Genomic DNA, 24,836 nt, shown 5'->3' with positions numbered 1-24,836 from the left:
GTCCCTGATACTGATTCTTTGAATTTTATTGGAACTTTCTTTTTGGCTTTCTAGGAGGTCAATTTTTATAAACATTCCATACATGCTTGAGAAGAGTGTGCAGTCTTTAGCTATTGGGTGTAGGGTTTTATAGATAGATGTCCAATATTTGAAGCTTGTCAGTTGTGTTGTTACAATATTCTACATTTTAATTAACTTTCCATCTGCTTGGTCTAGCAAGCATAGAGAGTATTGAAATTTACCATTGTGTTGGGGGGTTTGTCATTTTCTCCCTATATTTCCAGCAGATTTTAAAAGTTATACACATGAGATTGGATGTATGTGCATACAAATTTAGAATTTTTTAAAATCTACATAGTGAATTGAACCTTTTATTATAGTGTTGGTACTCTGTCTAAAATCCATGATGTATATTGTCCCGAGGTCTACTTTGTATAATATTATTTAGCTACTCCTACTTTCTTTTGGTTAATATTTGTCTGCTATATCTTTTGTTATCCTTTACTTTCAAACTTCCTATGTTCTAATAATTTAGATGGGTTTCTTATAAAATGTATATAACTTGGTTTTGCATTTAACTACTATGCTTAGCCTGTTCACCATTTCTTGTGATAATTGGTACATTGGGGCTTATTATACCATTTTTTTCTTTGTCTTGTTCTTTTTATGCTTTTTCCCTTCCTTTAAAAAAATGATTTTAAATTTGTTTCTCTTATTCTGTTTACTCCTTCCTTTATTTGTTTGCAATTTAGATTTTTTCCCCCAGCTTTTCTACCTTTTTTTTTTTTTTTTTTGGAAGTATAGTCGATTTACAATGTTGTGCTAGTTTCAGGTGTACAGCTAAGTGATTCATTATATATATGTATTTTTCAGATTCTTTTCCATTATAGATTATTACAAGATATTGAATATAGTTCCCTGTGCTATATAGTAGTCCTTGTTGTGGAATTTAGATTGTTTACTTCAATTCTTTTAGTGGTTACCCCTGAAATTTTGCTAAGTTTACTTAACAAAACCTAAATTTAATACTCCAACCTCCTCCTAAGCAATTTAAGATCTTAAACACTTTCATTCAGTCACTTCTCCTGTATTAGAGGCATTAATAGCCAATATTCTAGGTCTGTTCCTTTACTGTTAATTTATGGGTTTTGTGTAAATCATGTATGCTTGGGTTTATACTTATACTTTATCTACTCATTATTCCATACCCTATCTCTTTTCCCCCCTTCCTTTTCATATAGATCTTTAACATTTTTTCTTTAGTGTGTATCTCTAGGTGGTAAATGTTCTCAGTTTTTGTTTATATGGAAATGTCTTTATTTCATCATTATTCTTTAAGATTTTTTTTTTTTGATGTGGACCATTTTTAAAGTCTTTATTGAATTTGTTACCATAGTGCTTCTGTTCTATGTTTTGGTTTTTTGGCCACGAGGCATGTGGGATCCTAGCTCCCTGACCAGGGATTGAACCTGCATCCCCTTCATTGGAAGGTGAAGTCTTAACCACTGGACTGCCAGGGAAGTGTCCGCTATTATTCTTGAAAGATAGTTTTGCTAGGTAAATAGTTCTATGTTGCCAATTATTTTTCCTTAACCCTTTGAAGATGTTAGTTCTGCCTTGTAGCTCTCATTTTACTTTTGAAAAATCTGTTGTCAGTTTAACTGTCCTTATCTCTTGGGTTGTGTCTAGATGGGTATTTCTTTTATTTATCCAGCTTGGTATGCATTGCCTCTAAAGGGTGTCTGACATATATATAGTAGGCACTCAATAAATAGCTGTTGAATGAACCAGTTGTGTTTCCTTTCAACTGTGAATTTTGGTTCTTTGGTAGGTTCTGGAAAATTCTCAGCCATTATCTTTTCATTTTCTGCTCTCTGTTCTTTCCTTCTGAGATTCTACTTGGACATAAGTTGGACCTTCTTTTTCTGTCCTTCATGAGTCTTAACCTCTCTCTCATATTTCTCATTTCAATATCTATATGATGGTTAAGATATTTTTTCTGACCTATCTTCCAGATCACAATGTTTCTATTCAGCAGTATCAAATCTGCTGTTTAATCCATTCATTGGGGTTTTTATTTCAGCAATTATCTTTTTCATTTATCAAAGTTATATCTGTTATCTATCAGATATCCCTGGTCATTTATTGGTAGTCTCTTATTTTTTGCTCATTCTTGTGTTTCCATTTTTCAGTTTCTTTAAGGGTTTTACATATTATTACTCTATATTTTATATCTGGTAATTACACTGCCTGAAGCCCTTGGTGTTTTGAATCTCTCATTTGTCATTTGTTACGTGTTGGTTGTGAGTTCCCAGCTGGTTGAGTGTCTCTGTGGGAAACCTGGCTGCCTGCAGAGAGGATTTGCACTTGCTTCTCTCTGAGCTTGGACACCCATGATCTGGAATCATTTTCTTCCTTCCAGACTTCCTGGTGCATCTACAACTGCTGAATCTGTCATTGTTGTTTGTTTTTATTAGAGGTGTATGATTTCCCCTTACTTTCTGAAACACCAACAATTCAACAAAAATTGTGTTTTATGCTGAATCTCATTTTTTGAACAAGAGTCCCTCAAAATAACTAGTCCTTTCTGCTGATGACAAAAGTGTATTAATAGTTTAACAGATTTTTTTAATGGAGTGAAAGCAAGACCTTAATGAGTGAGCAGTGTCTGCTACTTGGTGATGGCAGCAGGATGGCCAGGCAGATCCAGGCAGTGATGTGTGTATGAACCCCAGAGCCAAAAGGAATGAGACTATGAAAAAGCATCTCCTGCTTCTTTCTGGCAACTGATTTATTAGATTATCAGCTACAGATCAATTGAAATTTCTTTAGCATTTGTTATGTGCTAGGCACTGGGCTAGGCTGGTAATACAAAGATAGATAAAATTGTCCAATGAGTTCTGGCAGAGAGACTTGCCCCGAGACAGTAATGTACTGAGAGTGGTAACAGGTGTGGTGAAGGGATGCCTTCTTATGATTGACTGGGGGTGAATCAAAGCAGAATGTGCACTGACCTTGACCTCAGCCCCAGAGGAGAAGGAGGAGTCCAAGAGGAGTATATGAGGAAAAGGATGTTCTATTCCCACATTCTCTCATCTTCGTCATCATTTATTTGTAGCCATTTATTGACTGCCCTCTGGAGCAGTGGTTGATGTGTATTCCTTTGACCCACCCACACAGACATGGAATCAAAAGATCAGGGTGGGGTTCAGGAATCTTCGTTGTTCACAAGCATGTAAAGCCCCTGCAGGTGGTCCCTAGACTACAACATGAGGAGTGTGACAAGATCATCACAAGTGGAACAGCCTATGTGTGGGTGAAGCAAGTGCCAGCTCCCCCAAACACACCCTGCAGACCTTGGGATGGAAGCACTGTCCTTTTACCCAAGACAGGAGTCCCACAATTTTTTTTAAGATGAAAAGACAACCCTCAGCATGGGAGAAAATATTTGCACGTGAATCAACAGACAAAGGATTAATCTCCAAAATATATAAACAGTTCCTGCAGCTCAATATTAAAAACACAAACAACCCAATCCAAAAATGGGCAGAAGATCTAAACAGACATTTCTCCAAAGAAGGCATACGGATGGCCAAGAGGCACATGATCAGAAAACCTACAAACAATAAATGCTGGAGAGGGTGTGGAGAAAAGGGAGCCCTCTTGCCCTGTTGGTGGGAATGTAAATTGATACAGCCACTATGGAGAACAGTATGGAGGTTCCTTAAGAAACTAAAAATAGAACTACCATACGACCCAGCAATCCCACTACTGGGCCTATACCCAGAGAAAACCATAATTCAAAAAGACACATGCACCTGTACTTTTCCTCTGGGACACACAGCCAGGTTGTATTTCCCAATGTCCCTTGCAGCTGGTGGGGGGCGGTCCTGTGATGTGTTCTGGTCAGTGATGTTGGGAGAAGCAACTCACCTGGAGCCAGAATAACCTTCCTCCTTGCAATCTCCCTGCTGCTTCCTTCCCTCATCTGCCGGCAGAGAGTCCTGGAGACCCCAAAGACAGCAAAGCCCTTGGCTGGAAGGAGATCAGTGCTTGAAGCCTGCAGGGAGGGGACCGCCATCTTCCTTCCCTCCACCTCCTCTGCATGGGAATGTGAAATTAATGAAAAAGAAACTTTCTTGTGTTAAACCACTGAGATATGGGGGGGTTTTGTTACAGCTCTTACTGTGAGCTTACCCTGACAAATACACATTTTGGTGTATTTCCTGGAGGCTGCAGGCACCTGATGAAATGGTAGGGAAGCTGGTTCCTTCGAGATAGTTCTCCCCTTGATCTGCACACAGAGTCACCATGACCTTGCCTGAGGGCCCTACGGGCCCCTCTCCTCTGCAGGCACCCCTGCTGCAGCCCCTCCAGGGCATGCCTGGCTGTCCTCCCTGGGCTGTGAGCGTGCTGTTTCCTCTTCTCCAAATACCTTTCCTCTTTCTTCTTGAGGATGTTCCATTTTTTTCCCTAAAGATGCAGCTAAGAGTTACCTATTCCAGAAATACCTTCCCTGTCCCGACTCTGGGGGTCTGCTTTCCTTCCTCTGCCCAGCCACCCTCTCTGTGTGCTGAACATATATTGCCTTCCTCATCAGACTGCAGCTTTCTTTTTTTTTTTTTTTTTTTTTCAAGTTGTGTCTCACAAATACACCAACATGATTTCGTGCATTTAGAGGGGAAATATTTCTTGGTTAAGTGGAAAATTGTGCAGATGGCTTCTGGAAGACCTTCATTTTAAGCAGCTTTATGGTGAAACATTATATTTAGAAGTCTGGACCTTCTTTCTTCAGTTTGCTGTAATCTACATTCACTGAGTAGAACTTGTACTGATCATTGGGACCCAGTGGGTTCCAGGGTTCTGGGTTGTTCTTTCTGTCCCAGCTAACATCTGGATTGAACAATGCCAGGCGCAGGCGTACAGTGCTGCGCCAGTACCTCCTGCTCCAATAAATACAAAGAGGGGGATCAAACTAGAATGCTTCTTGGCCTGACCGATGATCTGGCAGAGCATGGTTGCGACAGAGGCCTTGAGTCCAAATGGAGAGACAAACAAACCTGCAAGGCCCGAGACTAAATAGCCTCCGCGCCAAGGAGGAGTGGACGTCCAGAGTCACCCAGGACCTAGACTGCAGCTTTCTTGGGGGCAGAGACTGTTTAGTATATATCTGTGGTGAAATCACATGGCATTTAATAAATCCCATGATTAAATTAATGAGTGAACGGGAAAGGGATTGAGTGAAATATTTGACCCCTTTTATAACTTTGGCTCAGCCAACCCTGAAATTGACCTTTGTAGACTATAATAAGCTCTTTTCCCCTCAACAGTGCTGCTTTATTTTGCATTAATTCTGTATATTAATTTAGAGAAAATGGCCATTTTAACAATTTTGATTTTTTGAACATGGTGTATTTGGTGTAATTTGAACGTGATGTGTTGCTGCATTTTCTTAGGCGGAATTCAGTCTCTCTCACAATGTTTTGTAGTTTTCAGTATGAAGGCGTTACAGAAATTTCACAGGTTTTCTTCTTAGGTGTTTGTTTGATTGATAACCTTGCACAGTGCTGCTTCTTCAGAACTTAGCCAGCAAGGGCTTGTCTTCTTCCCCTTCACACCAACGGGCTCTGACAAATCACCAGGGGGGTCACGGCCCTGCAGAAAGCGGCTCCAGGCCTCTGGAGCAGGGGGACAGCCGCCACCCCCTGACCCCTGGCTACATGGGGACTCTGTCAGCCTCAGATCCTAACTGGGGGATGCGACCTGGAACGTTAAAGCGACAGGAAGGAGCAGGACGGCTGGCTCTTGGGGGCCATTATTTTTATGTGCTGACGTCCATTGTGCAGAAAAGGCCTTTCTCAGCTGTCCTGGCACTTTTGGGCACGTCTGTGTCATCAGCCGAGCTGGGCTCCGAGAGCAGCAGGGCACAGGTGCAGGGCACAGGTCAGCGAGGGGCACATGGGCGCCTGGCTGGCAGCAGTTCAAGGGTGCAGTGCTGAGCCCTCCAAGGCCATCGGGGGCGGGGTGGGGAGACACTGCCTACATTTCAAAACGAAATAAAACCTCTCCAATTTTTCCTCATTTTTTTTTCTTAAACTATAACCAAGAAAGGAAGTTTATTTCTATTCTGTGAGGAAATAGCAAAATTCCTTAAGGTTCTTCGTGTAGCTTTCTAGAATGGCAGTGACACAAGTATGGCCAATGATAGTTAATGCCTTTTTATGTGGGTGAGAGATCGGTAACGTGGCTTTTAAAGGATTGCCGTGTTCTAACTTTTCTGTGCTTCTAATAAAACAAAGTAACTTTGGGGCTGGTGCTTGTGTAACACTAGAGGAGAACCGTGAGGGATGCGGTGTAGGGGCTCATACGAAGGTGAATAAATAAATGTGATTTTAAAAGAAAAATCCTGCGTTTAAATTGTATGGCTAGTATGGGCCCCGCCAAGCACGTCCCTCAAAGTGTATGACTGATTTAGAATTTAACTTTAAAAACTGTGTTCAGGGAAATTTAAAATGAAAGTCAGAAAATGAGTGTGGTGATTACTGTTGAATATTTTCCAAAAGCTTGGATCCTAGTCTCCGATTAATCAGTGAGGCAGACGTTGTAGTGGAAAGGGTGCTGAACCAAGACGTGGGAACCCTGGCACAGGTCACTGTGAGTGACTGGGGGTGACAGGTAACATCCCTGGACCACTGTTTCCTTATCTGAGTGGAGTAGTCAATTGTCAGTGGATTTCCAAGGTTCCTCTACCTCTGTCATTCTGCAGCCAAGTTCATTTTCAGGTATGTAATTCCTGACCCTGAACTTGGGGCTGCCGTATCCATACAAGAGTGGGGAGTGGCTTGGGGTGAAGCTAACTTAAAAGCTGGAGGTGTTCAGTTCCGGAAGTCAGGATGGATTCTTCCCCAGGACACCTTACTTCCCGGCGGGCGTGCTGTGAACCGTGTGGACAGAGGGGAGGGTGGTGGCACGGGTGTGGCCACATTCTGGAGCAGGTGCCCGTCCTGCCCTCTGTAACATCTCTTGTAGAGCCTAGAGCTTCACGGGGAATCTGAGGAGGGGACACGCCCTGGGCCACCTACACAGTGGAAACCACCCGAGGGAGGCAGGATGGGGACAAGCTTGGACTTCAGAAACGAAGGTGATTATTCTGCCGTCAAACCCAGTCTTCTGAGACAGGGGACCTCCCTGCTGGATAGTTATAGGCCAGAGCAGGAGAGATGAGCAAGTGACAGGTGAGGCGCTGGATTTCCATTTTAATGGCCATCACTGGGACCAGAAAGTTGAGACACTCATGAGGAAATACAAACCGGAGCTTCACAAGCCTTGTCCACACTCACCCACTGTGGCCTCAGTTATCTGATTATTAACACTTCAACATTAAACTTAACATTTAACTTAAGTGTTAAGACATTTAAGTATGTGAAAGTAATTCTGACAAGACTGTGTCTGTTTAGGGAGTCATATAACCTTTCTTTTATGGGTTTTGTTGTTAACTTGTGTTGTATTGATGGTCATAAAATCTGCAAATAGGTGTGGGAAACTGTGTTTTCTTGTTTCTTAGAAAATAGTTCAGGGATGAAATTTGGAGGCTTCAGATAAGGTGAGAAGTGAGACACGTGCCTCCTGACCGGTGATTCCGGTTCCTGTGCAGGAAACCGCAAACCAGCTGTCTTGCTCTCCTCCCCCAAATGACGGGAGACATTTTCTTCTTAGGTGGATGTCAGCTATTTTAGCAGTTGTTGGAATATAATCGTTTAATTTTTCTTGGCTTCATAATGCAGACATGAGGGTTTCACGTGTCAGACAAATCTGTGTATCATTGTCTAGAACGCAATTTTATTTTTTATGGAGTGAAAAGTTAATTTTATTACTGCTTGTATAACACGGGGGCAGCTTTGGTAAAACGGTGATTTTCTATGGAATGCCTTCAGCACAGCGGTGTCCAGCGTGAGAGACCCAGGTGAGGCCGTCCTAGCTGGATGTATAGCTAGGGCCGCAGCAGGCCCTGCTACCCAGAGGAAAGCACATTGTCTTGATTCTTAGGACAGGGGGACCTGTGAGACCGTTTGGTATTGGCGACTTCTGAGGGCTTTGAAAGCTTTTGCTGTTGGTGTTGTGAAGTCTCTGGAGCCCACCTCCTCGGGGGGCTGAGGGTACCGCGCCCCTCCTGAGAGATGACAGAGCATCCATTGTCTGGACGGTGCTCACGTGAAGCGGGTGGACCCACTCCCAGGTGTGTGATGAAGGCTCCCCCCTGGAGAACAGCAGACACCCTCTCATCATCCTCTCTGCTCGATAGCGTCACGTCTCGGATGCCTTTCCCAGAGGTGGCTTATGCCCCTCGTACGCACAGAGCGGCTCTGATTTCACGGGCTTCTGCCAGCTGGAAGCATCGTGTGGCCGCCGACAGCACAAGATGAAAGACGACATGTGTGTCTCTTGCCCCCAGGGAGGGATGCTGTAAGCTGATGCCTCTCAGACATAAACAGAAGGGCCTAGGCACCAGAACCTCTAATTCTGAAGATTGATGGTAGCACATTTATGGGAATCCAAGGACCTTGGAGAAGACAGTGTGGGCTTTTAATGTGGATAATTCTTTAAGAGAAACGTTTTGGAGACGTTTATTGAGAAATGAGTGCCCTTTCATTGTCCCCAGATGAGGCTTTCAAAGCAAACCCTCATAGGGACGTCACATGGACAATTGACAGTATTAAATATCCAGGGCAGAGGAGAAAATTAAATGGAAAGTAATTAAAATTAATTTGGCATCGACTTAAAAAAAATCAAATCAGCAGATAAATTTCAGAGTTTCTGTAGTGTAAAGGAAATTGTTCCAAGAACCTTTCCCACAGAGAATCTTGCTCTTTCTGTGTCTCAGCTACTTGGTAATAGTGGTAATAACACATTTACCTAAGGCCTCCATCTGTCCGCCAGCCAGCGTCCCTGTTAGATGGCTACGCTCCCCTATCCAGTATGTATGTCTATAGGGCACGTCCAGAAGAATTTTGATTTTTAAATCAAACCAAGTGCATTACGAAACAAAATAAAACTACCTGTGTCTTTATCCAGTATATAGATAATTAGATAATGACCACTGATTGTTGCAAAATACTGTGAAGAAACGATCAACTTGCAGATCAGAACGGGTTCATCGTGCCTATCTGTAAGGCAAGTAAGTGGCTAAGAACACAGGGTGACTAGTTGTGTGAACACGGGCAGATTTCTTAGTCTGAGACTCCTCCGAGCTCAGCTTCTTCCCACAGGGGAGGAATCGCTGCTGGGTGGAGCTGATGGGAGGCTTACGTACGTAACGCGCGCAAAGTGCGCGTCCAGTTGTCTGCCCAAACTAAGTGCTACGTGACTGGGGATATTGCAGTTGTTGGTTACAGATATTGTGGAAGTCCACTCAGAGAGGCAGCTTGGGTCTGGGAATTGGGGGCAAACCCCTAGAAGCTTTCGTTGGGCAGCACACTGAGATTCCAGCCCCAAGAGACGTGGCAGGGGTCACCTCCCTAGAGCTGGTACCGCTGGAGCCCAGGAATAAAGACTAAGAAAAGACCCAGAATAGATTCTCACAGCTACAAGCTTTGGCGGGACGTCCCGAGCTTCCATTTCTTCACCTCCCTCGGGCCCCTATGGATCTGGGCGGGGTTGCGGTCCACGGTCGCTCAGAGGCAGACCGACAGACAGCTGTGCCCACTGCCTCCTCTCCAGCCCCAGTTTGACTGAGAGATTGTGAAAAGAACGAAAACGTCATTCTAACATGAAGCTCCCTCCATTGCGTGTTTTATTCACAAGCACAAGAAATCCTTCAGTAAATCTGGACAGCAAAAGGTTCTCTAAAGATGCTGTGGTTAGAAAACCACCAGTGTGGCTCACGCCTATGTTCTAGTTGGGTCAATTACACAAATTTGCTTCACATTTTTGGGCAGTTTGCCATGCCCATATCATGTCACAGTTTGCTTGGCCTGTCATGAGAATCTGGCCTTAGAGAAAAGACCGAAAGACTCCCCTCTGCCCCTGAAATCTATGAAATGAACACAGGGCAGTGATGGTGGGGCAGGAATTATGAATACTGAGATTCAGTTTGGGGTTGAGATAAATTTGGGCTTAGTTGTTCTATGCATTAAGCAACCCAGTTCTCTTGACACTGAACAGACACTACAATGTAATCCATGAAAGTAGCTTAATACCCAATAGGGACAGAAAGCCATACTGTAATATACTACATGTAACCTGATAGTTATTGACACACCTTTCCTGCTTAAAAACCTGATTGTCTCTTTAATTACCGGACGACATTAAAACATAATGTTTACATTTTAACTATTTAAACTATTTAAAACGTAGTGAACTCATTTAATCCTCCCACACGCAGTGAGGTGTGGGCTGTTATCCCTGTTTTGTAGAGAAGGAAAGGAAGGTGCAGAGAGATTAAGTAATTTGCCCCAAGTCAGCCGTTGCAGGATGGGAGAATTGGAAAAGATATTTCTGATGTCTGAACCAACAAGAGATTAATTGATAGCTCTAGAATATGAAGGGAATTTCCATAAATCACCAAGGAAAAGATAGCAAGCCTTGTAGCAAAATTAACAAAGGATATAGACAGTTTTCATGAAAGGAAACCCAAAAGGCCATTCAGCATAGGAAGCCCATGCAGATTCACTCATCATCAGAGAAATGCAGATACAAACAAGATAGCACTTTACCCCTCCTTAGGCTGGTTAGAAACCAAAAGGCCCCGTGGTGCCAACTGTTGGTAGATTTCAGGTCTACTGCTGGAGAGCAGGCGGAGCTGTTCTCAAGAACGATCTGAAACTACTGATACAAATTAGGTGTCTGCAAACCTATACTGTGACACAGCAATTCCTCTCCCATGCATGAGTCCCAAAGGAAAATCTCAACTCTATCAGGAGGCAGGTATGTTCACTGCAGCGTTATTTGGGCAGCAAGGAGTTGGAGACAAACCTACGCATACGTTGACTTTCAAAGGTGTTTCGTTGTATACTGAAATTTAACACAAAGAAGCTGAACAAGCATCAGGAAAGTTGTGCCATTTACATGAAATTAAAAATACGTAGATTCTGCAAGAATGCAAACAAAAGATATACCTTGACACATCAGGGTGGTTCCTTTGTGGGGATGGGATGGGAATAGGAATAGGGACAAAATAGAATAAATAAATAAAATAAGATAGGGGTCTTTTATAACCAATGATTGTAATACATTATAATTAACTCAACCTTCTGCCCTTGAGGTTCAAAAGAGACATAGGGGTAAAAAGAAGGAAATGGATTTTTCTACACTTACCGGTCTTGTAAGATGCCTTAGAAATCACCCCAGGCCCTGACCTATTGAATGAATTGGCCTATAACCTAGAAATGTAGTTAGGATCTAGGTTAGTGGATTTCAGACTGTTTTGGTGACCCTAGGCATTGCATCGCCTGCCCCCTTCAGGAGAGTAATCTTAACTTTTATCAGTTTTATTTTGGTGTTAAGATTGTTTTGTTTTTAAGAGGGGAAATAGAGTTCTGCTTCTAAAATAATGTTTGAAAAGATACAGGATCAATATTCCCCAGGATCCCTTCCAGATCCAAAATTCTATATTTTAATCAAAACAACCAACTTAACAAAACTGTTGTAAAACTCAGAAGTTGGAGTGTCAGCATCCCTTATGATTGTATATAAGATACTTTCTTGGGAAGGTGTTGGGAGCATCCTTTCCTGAGGCTTGTTCGGCTTCTTTGTGTTAAATTTCAGTACACACCCAAACCTTTGAAAGTCAACGTATGCGCAGATTTGCACTTGATAGACTGAATGCATCTGATGTGTACTGAGCCTGCAGATTTCTTTATCCTCTTGCGACAGCTGACCTGAGACTTCCCCAGAGCTGTGTCTGCCTGTGGGAGTCAGAGGCAGCACTGCTGAAGGTCGGTAGACATGATGATTTCACCTGGGGATGCTGTGTCCTCGGATGCAGACCACTGACTGGGGCGTGGATGGAGGCCTTTCCTGAGCATGTCACATGGAAGATGTCTCTCAGTTTCCATCTCAAAAGTCGCATTTAAAATGTCATCATTCAATCATCAAGTCCAGTAGCGCATTCCCAATATTGCCTTCTAGTTAATCCATAGTTTTTATTATGCTTTTATGTATTCTCAGATAGAGAATTTCAGGCATTACTTTTGTCTTCAGTGATCATGTAATCTTCCTAGTTAGGAAGACGAGGTGGCAGATATTGTTCAGAATCTTCTGGGGGACTAGGTTCTGGAAGTCATGACTAGACAAATCTGCAAGTCATCCTGAAACGAGATGCTTTGATCCGTCAACACTTTCTTTTTTACTTTGCCCTTTTCCCACTGTCCCTTGGTTCTCCAGGGAGGAACTGTCTTCATCTGAGTTCCCCACACAGCAGAGCCTGAGACAGGGCGTATGTGCTAGTTTACATCTCCGGGCAGCCAGGGCGCAGAAGCAGGGACAGGGAGGTGGGGTCAGGGAGAAGGGAGTGGACCCCTCACCGCTGCATCCTCTAAGCCCCTGTGCAACTGACCCACGAGAAGCTGCGTAGAGGGTGGAGGACAGAGCTGGGCAGGGAAAAGGGAGGAAGAACGTACCCTGAGTTCTGCCTCCTAGGGGTCAGATGTTCCCTCCCAGGCATTAACTCCCTCACGCTTTCAGCTGGAGCCCAGAGGTGGAGCCCAGAGGCGCAGGAGGCCAGCAGCTGGGAGGGGCCTGCATCAGGTGATCAGAGCTCCCATGGGCCAGCTCAGGAGGCAGGTGGCGCCTAGAACACTGGAGGGGACAGGGAGAGTGCGACATGGGACCAACAGATCGTTAGCTCCATGCACAGACTCTGTCCCGAAACCTCAGCAGGGCCACGCCCAGTGGCTTTCTGCCTCCCTGTTTCCAGACATCTGCACGCCCCCACTTTTGGTTCACCCTTACGTCAGACTCCCTATGCCGCCTTGCAAGGGGGCTGCCTTGCATCCCCCCTTTGTCTGCGGAGTCCCCCCTTGTGGTGCCGTGCTCTGCATGCCAGCCGTCACTTTCCTCTTCTGCTTGGGGCTCTCTTAGGGTGACCAGCTGTCCCAGATTGCCTGGCATTGAGGGGGTTCCCTGCGGCTGAGGACTTTTAACGCTAAACCTGGGAGGAACCCCGGCAGACCAGGACAGTGGGTCATCCGGAGCACTCCACAAGTAGAAAGAATGATTCACAAGATCTATAATAATAAGGACCTGTGAACAGTGCAGATGTGTAATATGGTTAAATAAACAGAATGTACCCATTTGATACAATATGACAGGGATGATAAAACCGAATTGACAATAATGTAGAAATGTTTATGATGCAATTATAAGTTAAAACAAGAGGCTGAGATAACAATGTGTGCATACTGCATGATTTCAGTCATATACTTAAAAACCTCTGCATGGCAAATTGATGATTGAAAGTAGGGACTGCTACACAGAGGTCTTGAAGGAGAGAGCTTGCAGTTACGGCTGCTTACACTTTTCTCTTAACTTCTCGAGATATTCTTTTGCCAAAGATGGTGCTAAAGTAGCGATAAAGCTGAATTAACTTATGGTCGCGCTACATTAAAAACTGACGAGGAGAATGCATGCAGAGTGTTCAAAGGAACTGTAGTTGCTTTGTTCAGCTTGATGGGATTGCTGAGAAACAAGTCAAACCTGGAAATTAAAGCATGCAAATGAGAGTGGGTTTTCAGCAAAGGAAGAGGCACCAGATTCCTTCTCAGCAAGGCCCACTAGAGACAGAGGCTGTGAAAGCTTCTAGTTAGTGAAAGAACTTCATTGATGATCTCTTACCCAAAGTTGCTTTACTAGTTGTTTACTAGTTGCCTATGTGAATGAAAAGACTCTGAAAGGAGGCCTGTTCAGAGAAGACAGCTTGGGGGAGAATAAAGCCTCTGGCATCAAACTCACTCAGCCTGGAAACTGTCGTAAGATGACAAAAGGACTTTCTTTCGCTCAGCGCAGGATCAGAAAGCGAAGCGGGTGAAGTGGATTCGTGAAGACTATAATTGCCTCCCTTGACCCGAATCGTCAAAAAGGCGATTGCTCCATTCAGAGGAACTAAGATTTCATCTGACCTCCCTTTTAATAGCTAGCGTCTGTTTAAATGTCTTAGTGACCACATTATATTTTGCCTTATCCAGTTCATATTGTTTTATATTAGTGATTTTTTTTTTTTTACTAAGTGACAAGATACATTTACTTGATTCATGAGCCATTAATTTAGGTGTCTGTCTGAGATTATGTACTCTTGGGGGCCATTTTGATTACCGAATTTATTTTCGATCTTAAAAACATAGTAGTTGGGTATGTTCCAGGCGCTTTGAATATATTGTCGTCAGCATCAAAAGAGCCTATGAGGGAAGTGTTATTTTCCCATTTTCCAAAGGACGGAATCTCTGAGGCTGGGAACACCTGTGTGATGTGCCCAAGACAGGATAGTGTCCTGAGGCCAAGCTCGCCCCAAACCAGTGTCCTGTCCCTGCCATCTGCCTCCAGCGCAGTGGCTCTCAAAGTGTAGAGTCACCAGGAGGCCTTGTGAAAACAGCGTGCTGGACCCCACCCCAGTGCTTCTGAATCAGCAGGTCTGGGCTCGGGCCTGAGAATGTGCATGTCCAGGTCCCCCCGTTGCTGCTGATGCTGGGGGTGCCGGGGCCCCACTGCGAGGAGCCCCTGGTCCAGAAGGAGGTTCGCTTTCGCTAATGACTTTGCCATTGCGATGGTGGCCGGCTCGCCTCACTCAGGGCCGTCTTCAAGTCAAGTTCCCGTGAAGTCTGGTTCTTCGCAGAAACTCAGTTCCTTGCTCCTTGGCGGCGTTTCTTTCACAGCCGTGTTTCCCCTTCCGGTCCAGCTTGCGCAGCTCTAAATGGGTCTTAGAAAAACGTCATCTTGGGCACAGCGCTTTCTATTCAGAGAGCAAGCAAGACCCTTGTCTATGAAACAGTTCAGGTGCCTCGATCCGGCGCGGACCTCACGTCCCTGCCTGATGTTCGGATGGAATCGAACCTTCCTCTGCTGCACGGAGGCTCCCCTGTCCCGGGCCTCCGCCCACCAGTCCCCCGGAAAGCCACGGCCATCACCGGGCATGCCCAGCCCTGCCTTCAAGAGGCGGTGGCTACGGAGTGGCCGGTGGGTGCCAGCTGGGTCGCAGGCCCCGGGCCGCCAGGTGAGCGAGGTGCGCAGGCCCCGCCCCGAGCCTCCGCAGGCCCCTGCGCCGCCCCCCCCCACATGGACCCTTCCTCCTGTCCAGCCCCGTCCCGCTTAGAGCCCGGGTCCCGCTCTGCAGCCGGGGCTGCGGGGCGCCGTGCGGGGCCCTCACCCCGCGGCCCGGGGCTCCGTCCTCCCGGCCGCGGGACCCCAGCACCGCCTGGCCTTCCTGCCGGGTCCCCGGCCTCTCTCACTCTCGTTCTCCACGAACTGCCCCTGCCCCTCGCTCTCAGCCCGGCCCCTCCCTTTACATGTCCCGACAACCGGAGACCCGGGACGGACAGAGGCTTCTTCCGTGTCCTGCCGCCAAAGCGAGAACGGCGCCCGTGCCCGCTCCCACCCTTTCCTCCCGACGACGCAGACGTGGGTCTCTCCCCCTGTGCCGGGTCCTGCCCACTTCCCAGGCCAGTGCCACCTCCCCCAGCCCCACCCTGTCCCCTCCACGAGCACTTCTGCCCGCCTGGCAACGCGCTCCAGTGTGTCCGGTCCACACAGCCCCTCCCCACGTCTGTTTTCTGCCCACAGCTGAGGACGCCGATTCCCCGCTCAGAAGCGCGTTTCCTCAAAGGCTTATCTTGTCTCCCGGCCTCCGCGTTCTCACCTTTCACTGTCCCCGCGGCCGGTGCGGTCCCCTCCCACCCCGCCACGGCCTCCGGAGACCCCAGGCTGCTGCTCAGTCGCCCTCGCCCCTGCTCTGGCGTGGAACCCCAGGGCGTCCCCCGTGCTCCAGGGAGGAGCGTGGTTCGCACTCCCCAGCGGCCCTGCTGCCAGACGCCAGTTCACATTTCACTGTTGTGCTCCTTTTGTGCGTCCCAGTGCGTCTCCCGTTTCACTGCCGCTGCCCTGTCCAGTGTCTGCCGAAGCCAAGCACGTTTAAACAGATGGGCGCCGCTGGGCGGTCCCCGTCTGCTGGTCCCCGCTCACTTCCAGGAGCCCTGGACCCCAAATCTGGAGACGGTCAGCAGAAAATACTCTATTTAGTGAAATGTTGAAGTAACTTAGCTTAACTGCCACGTATTTCATGAGCTCCCCCGTTGCCATGATTAGCCAGTGCCTATGTGGAAAGCGGACGCTCTTAGGAGATTTTCATCGTGATGACTTCATTTTGCCTTTGTCCTTCACTTTTGCAGTGACACTCCATCTGTAAACAACACAATCTTCAAAGCATGACAGAGCGTATTGATAAATTACCCCTGAATGCCTGTGTTAACTTGTTAAACCTTCCCAGTCAGGTCAGAATCCATTAATGTTTCAAAAAAATCATGTAAATAACGCTGCTGTAGCATGCTAACATATTCCAGAGTATTATGAAAAATTTTAACTCATTTGTAAGTACACACAAAGCAAATATTGCAATAAAGCGAGTCACACAATTTCTTTGGTTTCCCAGTGCACATAAAAGTTATGTTTACACTACAGCGTAGTTTATTAAGTGTGTGATAGCATTATGTCTAAAAAAAGCCTAAAATGTACATACCTGAACCTAAAAAATCATGCTGTTGGGAAAATGGCGCCGATAGATTTGCTTGATGCAGGGTGGCCACAAACCTTCAATCTGTAAAAAAAAAAACACAATATCTGCAAAGTGCAGTAAGACGAGGTGTGCCTGTGATGGAAAACAGTATCAGAATTTACTACCGTGTAGACCCATCATCAGAGCGATTCCTGTGATGTGCTTGTGACATTCATCGACTACTTTATGATATATTCTCATCTCCATCGTTGAATCCTTAAGTGAACAAAGTAAAACACAATAGCTTTCCATGTGAGTCCTTAAGTGAACAAAGTAAAACACAATAGCTTTCCATGTGAGTCTCTTGGAATGCTTTCTATCTTTTTTCTTTTTCTTGGCCATGCCCGCATGGCTTGCAGGATCTTAGTTCCCCGACCAGGGATTGAACCCGGCCACGGCAGTGAAAGCCCGGAATCCTAACCACTAGGCCACCAGGGAACTCCCTCTATCTCTTCTTTTTAACACTAGCGCTTAGAGATTTACTGGAAATTTCAGCAATGGTGTTTTATGTTAGAAACACAAATGTATTTCATGTAAACGTTTCAATTAAAAAATGTAAAAATTTTCAAAGAAAAACATAACAAATAGCCACACACTCATCACCCAAGATGAACAAATGTTAGCATTTTGTCATAGTTACTTTTGATTTTTTTTTTAAAAAGAAAGGAACCATTGCAGATCAAGTTGAAATTCCCCTTCCTATTGCTGTGGAAGAAATTCCACCAAAACTTAGTGACTTAAAACCACCACTTTTTTTTTTTTTTTTATGGAAGTATGGTTGATTTACAGTGTTGTTCCGATCTCTGCTGTACAGCAAAGTGACTCGGTTTTACACCGATTCCATGGGGCAGGGGTTCAGAGCACGCACAGCAGGGAACGCTCGTCTCTGCTCCATGATGTGTGGCCTTGGGTAGGAAGGCTCAGAGGCTTTCTAGTCCATTCTTCACAGTCGTCCTATATCTGGGCAACCATGTGAATGTCCCCTTGTAACCCTATCTTTCTAAAAACTGATCACAGAAAGCAGTGGAGATGCAGCGTCAGAACCAGGTGTTGTCAGTGCTCTTACGTCATTATTTATCAAGCTAGGTTAGAAGGGAGCTGGCGTTAATTAATCAAAGCACGTACATTTGACTTAGTTATACTATACTCTCTAATACGTTCTAATCGTTAGTAGTAAGTACTCACATCTTACTTCATGTCACATTTTACAGTGTTTAAAATACATCCGCATTTATTCCCTCAGTTGAAGCTTCATGAAAATGAAACCTGATAAGAATCTTAAGTTCATATTTTGTATGAATCAAATAGAATACTTAATAATAAAATGCTTTAGAAACTGTATAGAGCTATCAACATGCCCATTGCTATTAAGACTCACGGTCCAATTTTTCTGTGATCTAGTTTCGTACTGCAATCCTGCCCCACGCGTAATCCTGTATCTCGTTGGTGACCCTGTTCCCTTGGCTCCCACCTCATCTCTGTGTTTCAAAATACAACCAGATCTTCACGGCCCGGCTCCAACACTGCCTGCTCCCAAAGCCTTTCCTGGCATGTACTTCCCAGCTGGACCGCGTCTCTCTCTGCTTTGTGCTTGCGTAGCATTCCGTGTTTCTCTTGTGAGCTTTCAACACATTCCACCTTGTATTGTGTTTCACATACTGCATCACCGGTGCTCAGCTGGGAGCTTCGAGCAAACCGGAGCCCAGCCCTGCTCCCTTCTCACCGCGCGACAACATGCCTGGCACCAGGAGCCTCCTGGACAAGTCTTTTCACTGTGCTTAGCTGCTTGTGCTGTTCTCAGGCTGGGCAGAGTTCAAGATCCGGACGTGCCTGCAGTGTGGCCATATCTGGCAGGACAGAGGACTCTCCCCTGGCTTACCCAAAGTCACCCAAAGCCCCCCAGTTTAGCGAGAGGACGCCGGCCTCGGACAGGGGCGTTTCCCGGGACTCACACCATCCCGGGACCGTGGGGCTCGTCGGTGAGGGCTGCACTATCCAGTTTGGAGCAGATGTGGATCGAGAAGAGACACAAGAAAGAGAAAAAGACTTGGCAGCGGCAAGGCCGTTCAGGCCTTTTCTAGGACGGGTGCCAACCTCCGGTTTAAGAATTAAGTAATTAAAATAAATGAATGTGTGTCTCGTCTCCAGCTTCACTTGTAAGCACTGCATTGACAGTGGCTGGAGCATCTCTGCCTCCCAGAGACACCGGGAGGGACAGACCAAGTGGGTGCACGTTATTTTCTGAGTGGCTCGCTTTGGAAGTCTGGCACCTAACGCTTCCCCAAGTGGGTAGGTGGACAGCATTGTGAGAAAGACCACGTGGTCACCTTACACCTTGGTGGCAGCGTCTCTCTCCAGAAACTTATCAGACCAGACCTGGACCTTTGATGTGGCATGAAGGCGGGGTCTCACAAACAGCCAGATCCACGCGAGCGCAGCCCCTCAGCACCACCGCCCTTCGGAAATGCCCTGTCATTTCAACATAAGAAGTGCAGTCTTAGCAATGATCTATTTTCTTGCTGTTTAGCCTACTCTGAGCCAGTAAAAAGACATAAACAGTCAAGGTGACACTCTACTCTAGAACCTTCCTTCCTTTGCAAAACAAACATAATTTTAGGACCAAGATGCATACCTCTTGTACTCAAGAGCTTGTACTCCCCCCACCCTGCCGCCCGCCAAGCAGTTGGTTCTAAGAGCAATATAAAACTGCTAGAGTAACGCTTGAAGAGAAGGCAAAAGTATGGTGTGATACCAACATTTTTTTAACGTTATACAACCAGTAGCAGAAAATTTTACTGCAAGCATGAGGCGATATTCAGTTGGCAAAAATATGATGGAAATAGCTCACTTACTGAAAAGAGAGAGCTTAATGAAGTCTAAGTAATTATTAAACATTTGTTTAAAGAAAAATGCCAAGGGTTTAAAAAAAAATCTCAGGACGAGAGTTTTGGATATTTGCTGCAGCATGCATGTATCCAAGTAAAAGTGGTTAAAGAATGATCTCTTGCACCTGCTTAAATGAAGAACGTATATTCCAGCAACTTTTAAAAACTGCATTTCTTTGTATGAGGCTGCAAGGGTGGCAGGTCGGGGCATATGGGGTGTCAGAGGGGGTGGGCTCAGGAGTTAGACGTTTCAGGTCAGCCTCCTCCCCCTCCTCCCTGCTGACGAGCATGTAACCTCCAACTGGTTTCCTCATCTTCTAATCTCAGTTTCCTCATCTGTAAAATGAGGGTAATAATCATGTCTACCTCACAGCATTGCTGGGAGGATTAAATGAGATGGTGTGTACGACTAATTGAAAGCTTGACTGTAGGGTACTCAGTAAATGTTAGGGGTCAGTAAAAATAAGTTTCAGCTACTAGATTCCAGATGTGAAGCCTGCCAGAGTCCCTACGATGAGACATCATCTCTATATTTATTCACCTCGACACCTGGATGTGTAGACTCACACGGCCAGGTTACTGAGCTGCTGTATTGCTGTGTCCTGCTTATTTGGTTAATGCGTGTGCAAGGCACTACCCTCGCTGACATCTGCTTTCAGGAGCCTTAAAACAGGGTCTTCATGAAGTCCATCTACATTTTTTTTTTTTGTTTTGTTTCAATAGCTCCAAGTAATCATAAGGAAAACAATTTGTTTTTAAAATGTAGTAAGAAGCAAAGATTTTCAATGTGGGACCTTGAACAACTAATGGTAATGTGGTCTTGGGTCCCATGAGGAGCTAGAGTGGCAATCCTGGATGATAGGTAAATCGTGCCCTGCGACCGACAGAGTCAAAGTGCATCTCAGTCCTGGGAAAGGAGCTGAGATGCCTTTCAGGCTTTCCTTCTAACACCCCCAACACCTGGACAAGGGCAGTTCCGGGTATCTTAAGGACTTTGGGAAATACAGTGTGTGTGTGTGTGTGTGTGTGTGTGTGTGTGTGTGTGTGTGTGTGCGCGCGTGCGTGCTAGAAATAGTGTTTAGAGTGATATAGATTACAAAGTTTGTTCTGCGCTTCGGGTCAAATATAATTATAAACTCAGCAGTCACAACAGGGAAACACTTGCAAAGCAGTGTTCTCCAGGTGGAGTTTAGTCAATAATCCCATTGTCCCAGACTACCTTGAAGCGCTCTAACCAAAAATCCTGGCCCAGACTCTCCTGAGATTGTTTTCTCAAGCCTCTTTTCCTGATTCTAACCAATTGGAAATGTTACGCAAATAATTCTGTTGTCAAATCTCACTTATTCCTGCTCTCAAATACAAACCACCGAGAGAACAAAAAATAAAGTGAACACAAGACGCAAACGGAGGAAGAGGCCATCTGCAGAGGCTGCTGAGAAAGCTTAGTTTTGGCACAAAGACTTTAATTTTATTGAAGTATAATTGATTTACAAAGTGGTGTTAATTTTTACTGTACACAAAGTGATTCAGTTATACATATATATATTCTTTTCCATTATGGTTTATCACAGGATACTGAATATAGTTCCCTGTGCTGTACAGTAGCACCTTGTTGTTTATCCATCCTATATGTAATAGTTTACATCTGCTAACCCCAAACTCCCAGTCCTTCCCTCCACTATACCCCTCCCCCTTAGCAACCCCAAGTCTGTTCTCTATATCTGTGAGTGTGCCTTTGTTTCGTAGATATGTTCATTTGTGTCGTATTTTAGATTCCAAATCTAAGAGATGTCGTGGTATTTGTCTTTCTCTGTCTGATTTACTTCGCGTAGTATGATAATCTCTAGATCCATCCATGTTGCTGCAAATGGTGTTATTTCATTCTTTTTTTAATGGCTGAGTAATATCCCATTGTATATATACACCACATCTTCTTTACCCATTTGATGGACATTTAGGTTGTCTCCATGTCTTGGCTATTGTGAATAGTGCTGCTTGGCTATTGTGAATAGTTCATAATAGTGCTGCTATTATGAACATTGGGGTGCATGTATCTTTTCAAATTATAGTTTTGTCATGATATATGCCCAGGAGTGGGATTGCAGGATCATATGGCAACTCTATTTTTAGTTTTTTGAGGAACCTCCATACTGTTCTCCATAGTGGCTGCACCAATTTACATTCCCACCAACAGTGTAGGAGGGTTCCCTTTTCTCCACACCCTCTCCAGCATTTGTTATTTGTAGACTTGTTAATGATGGCCATTCTGACCTGTGTGAGGTGGTACCTCATTGTAGTTTTGATTTGCATTTCTCTAATAATTAGTGATACTGAGCATCTTTTCATGTGCCTATTGGCCATCTGTATGTCTTCTTTGGAGAAATGTCTATTTAGATCTTCTGCCCATTTTTCAATTGAGTTGTTAGCTTTTTTGTTATTGAATTGTAGGAACTGATTGCACATTTTGGAAATTAATCCCTTATCTGTCACATCATTTGCAAATATTTTCTCCCAGTCCATAGGATGTCTTTTCAATTTGTTTATGGTTTCCTTTGCTGTGCAAAAGCTTTTAAGTTTGATTAGGTCCCATTTGTTTATTTTTGCTTTTATTTCTATTGCCTTGGGAGACTGACCTAAGAAAAACATTGGTGTGATTTATGTCAGAGAATGTTTTGCCTATGTTCTCTTCTAGGAATTTTATGGTGTCTTGTCTTTTTTTTTTTTTTTTTTTTTTTTTTTTGCGATTGCGGAGCACAGGCTCCGGTCGCGCAGGCTCAGCGGCCATGGCTCACGGGCCCAGCCGCTCCGCGGCATGTGGGATCTTCCCGGACCGGGGCACGGACCCGTGTCCCCTGCATCGGCAGGCGGATTCTCAACCACTGCGCCACCAGGGAAGCCCTTCTTGTCTTATATTTAAGTCTTTAAGCCATTTTGAGTTTATTTTTGTGTATGGTGTGAAGGGTGTGTTCTAGCTTCACTGATTTACATGTGGCTCTCCAACTTTCCCAACACCACTTGCTGAAGAGACTGTTTTTCTCCACTGAATATTCTCTGGCACAGAGATTTTTGTTTGTTTGAGTCAGTTTGCCATTTTTAAACTTCGTGGTCATTTGTTGACTTGTGCTGACAATAACTTCTGCTTTTCTTACTGGTTTATATAATGTTCTGTGTCTCCTCTAAAATTTCTCATTGTATCAATATTTTGTTTCTTTCCTAATCTAATAGTAATTGTTTTACTGATATGAGTCACCTGGTGTTTCTAACATTCGTTCCATGTTCACAGGACAGAAAATATCAGAACAGGAAAGCACAGACCCTCAAGACTGTCTGTTCAGTATCCTGAGTTTTGACGTGTGAACAAAGCTAAGGCTCAGAAAATTCTAGACTGATGTGTCCAAGTCAGAAAAGTGTAATAGGATTAGAACATGGCTTTTTAATATTCGTGTCAAAATCAATTACTTTTTTTGAAGATTAAAAAAGACATGTGTTAAAGTGGAAAAATATCAAAGATTTAAATTCTGTAGGCCAGTTTTTATACTCCGGAGAAGTCGATTTTTATGTGGCACTGTTGCTGGTGTTTCTTCAGCTTGGCTGCCTGTGTCATAAGAGTGTGTTCTATTAGAAAGTATGGGCTTTGGAAGACTTTAAAAGGTGTACATGGTCCTCTGTGTTCTGACTAGATTATGAAAATCTTTGGCAACTGTAGTTTCCAAAAGGAGAAAAGGTATTTGAAACACAGAAAGTGATATCTAGTAAGATGTAATAGGCCTCCTCCATCCTAGAATTCCTCTTCAAGGAATGCCTGATGGACAGTAATATGTATCAGGAAATCCTTAACATCTCAAGACGGCAGATTTCAAAAATTTCTACATCAGGCCCTCATATGGGAGGTGGGAGAAGGGGAGTCTGTCTTTCTCTCCAAAGGACAGAGAAGATCATGTGTTGACTTTTCTCAAAAGGGATGGTTAAGCTCATTGTGAGATTTATTATTATTATATTATTATCATTATTATTTTGTTTTTAATAGTTTTCCTCTGTTTCACCCGACCTACAGTGAGATAGCTTATAACATCTTTCCTGTAGGTTCCATGAGGTCTTACAGCCCAGAAAGCTGACAAATATTGCTTTGTCCATATATGAGGAAAATTTTTAGTAGCAAAATATCTCCTGACACTGTTTTCAAAATGCCAACTAGATGTGATAGAACTACTTTTTGCACCTGTAAAGTTCCCAGGTCTTGATTGCTTCACTATAGGTTAATTTAGTACCTTCCTTTCCCCAAAGCAAAGAATCATAGGGCTTCCCTGGGGGCGCAGTGGTTGAGAGTCCGCCTGCCGATGCAGGGGACGCGGGTTCGTGCCCCGGTCCGGGAAGATCCCGCATGCCGCGGAGCGGCTGGGCCCGTGAGCCATGGCCGCTGAGCCTGCGCGTCCGGAGCCTGTGCTCCGCAATGGGAGAGGCCACAACAGTGAGAGGCACGCGTACCGCAAAAAGAATCATGAAAGGCAGCTCAACTTTTATTATTATTATTTTTAAACATTATCATCTTTCTAAGGATAAATTCTGTGTGTTTTGTTTTGCCCTTTGTACTTATAATTGTCAAATAGTGGTCCCATTTTTTGTACTGTTGTATGTTTCAAATACAAGTCAACCCCCCATGAATAACTGCAGAGTCCTAAGAAATCAAGGAGCTCTGAACTTATTGTTTCTAATTTGTATCTAATTGTTTATTACCTTGCTCACAAATCGTATGTGAATAAATATATCTGAAATATATATGCAGAATATGTCATCTGTTTTTATTTTTCCCATTGTCTAGTCTGGACAGCTTTGTTTCCAAAATGGTGAGTCATTTTAGTATACTTATCATGTCCTTTTAAATGTCTCTACATCTCGTAATGATTTTTCAGAGGATTGTTGTCATGTAAGGGATACAAAATCAGCTCCAAGAAGAACCTCTGCTCACTTTAATTAACAATGATGCGAATCTAAACAGATCCTACATTTTATTTTCTTAAAAACTGGGGTTGAAAACTTTGTTGGAAAAAAATGGATTTCCATGGAATGTGCTCATGCATGTTTATTTTGGGAGGTCTGTGTAAGAGTTTTACAAAAGAATGTGTACCATGCATAAATTAGCAGGTTGCTTTACATAATATTTTTAAAAACTTGTTTTGTAATAACTTGGAATATAG

General features: G+C 44.4%; 2 protein-coding genes across 4 annotated transcripts in view; one reads left to right on the top strand and one right to left on the bottom strand.

The window, feature by feature from the left end:
* SLC22A3 (solute carrier family 22 member 3) overlaps positions 1-24,836 on the top strand; it is a 91,832-nt gene that overhangs the window by 5,367 nt on the left and 61,629 nt on the right. The gene's annotated exons all lie outside the window — the stretch shown is intronic.
* LOC112064644 (cytochrome c oxidase subunit NDUFA4-like) lies at positions 4,658-5,016 on the bottom strand. The gene is given in 2 exon segments (XM_055087411.1): positions 4,658-4,920; positions 4,923-5,016. Coding segments are annotated over 2 exon segments (246 nt in total). The 3' UTR covers positions 4,658-4,768.

Source organism: Physeter macrocephalus, chromosome 10 (assembly GCF_002837175.3).
Source record: "Physeter macrocephalus isolate SW-GA chromosome 10, ASM283717v5, whole genome shotgun sequence".
NCBI lineage: Eukaryota > Metazoa > Chordata > Mammalia > Artiodactyla > Physeteridae > Physeter > Physeter macrocephalus.
The sequence above is the reverse complement of the archived record's forward strand: the minus strand, read 5'-3'. Positions and strand labels throughout refer to the sequence as shown.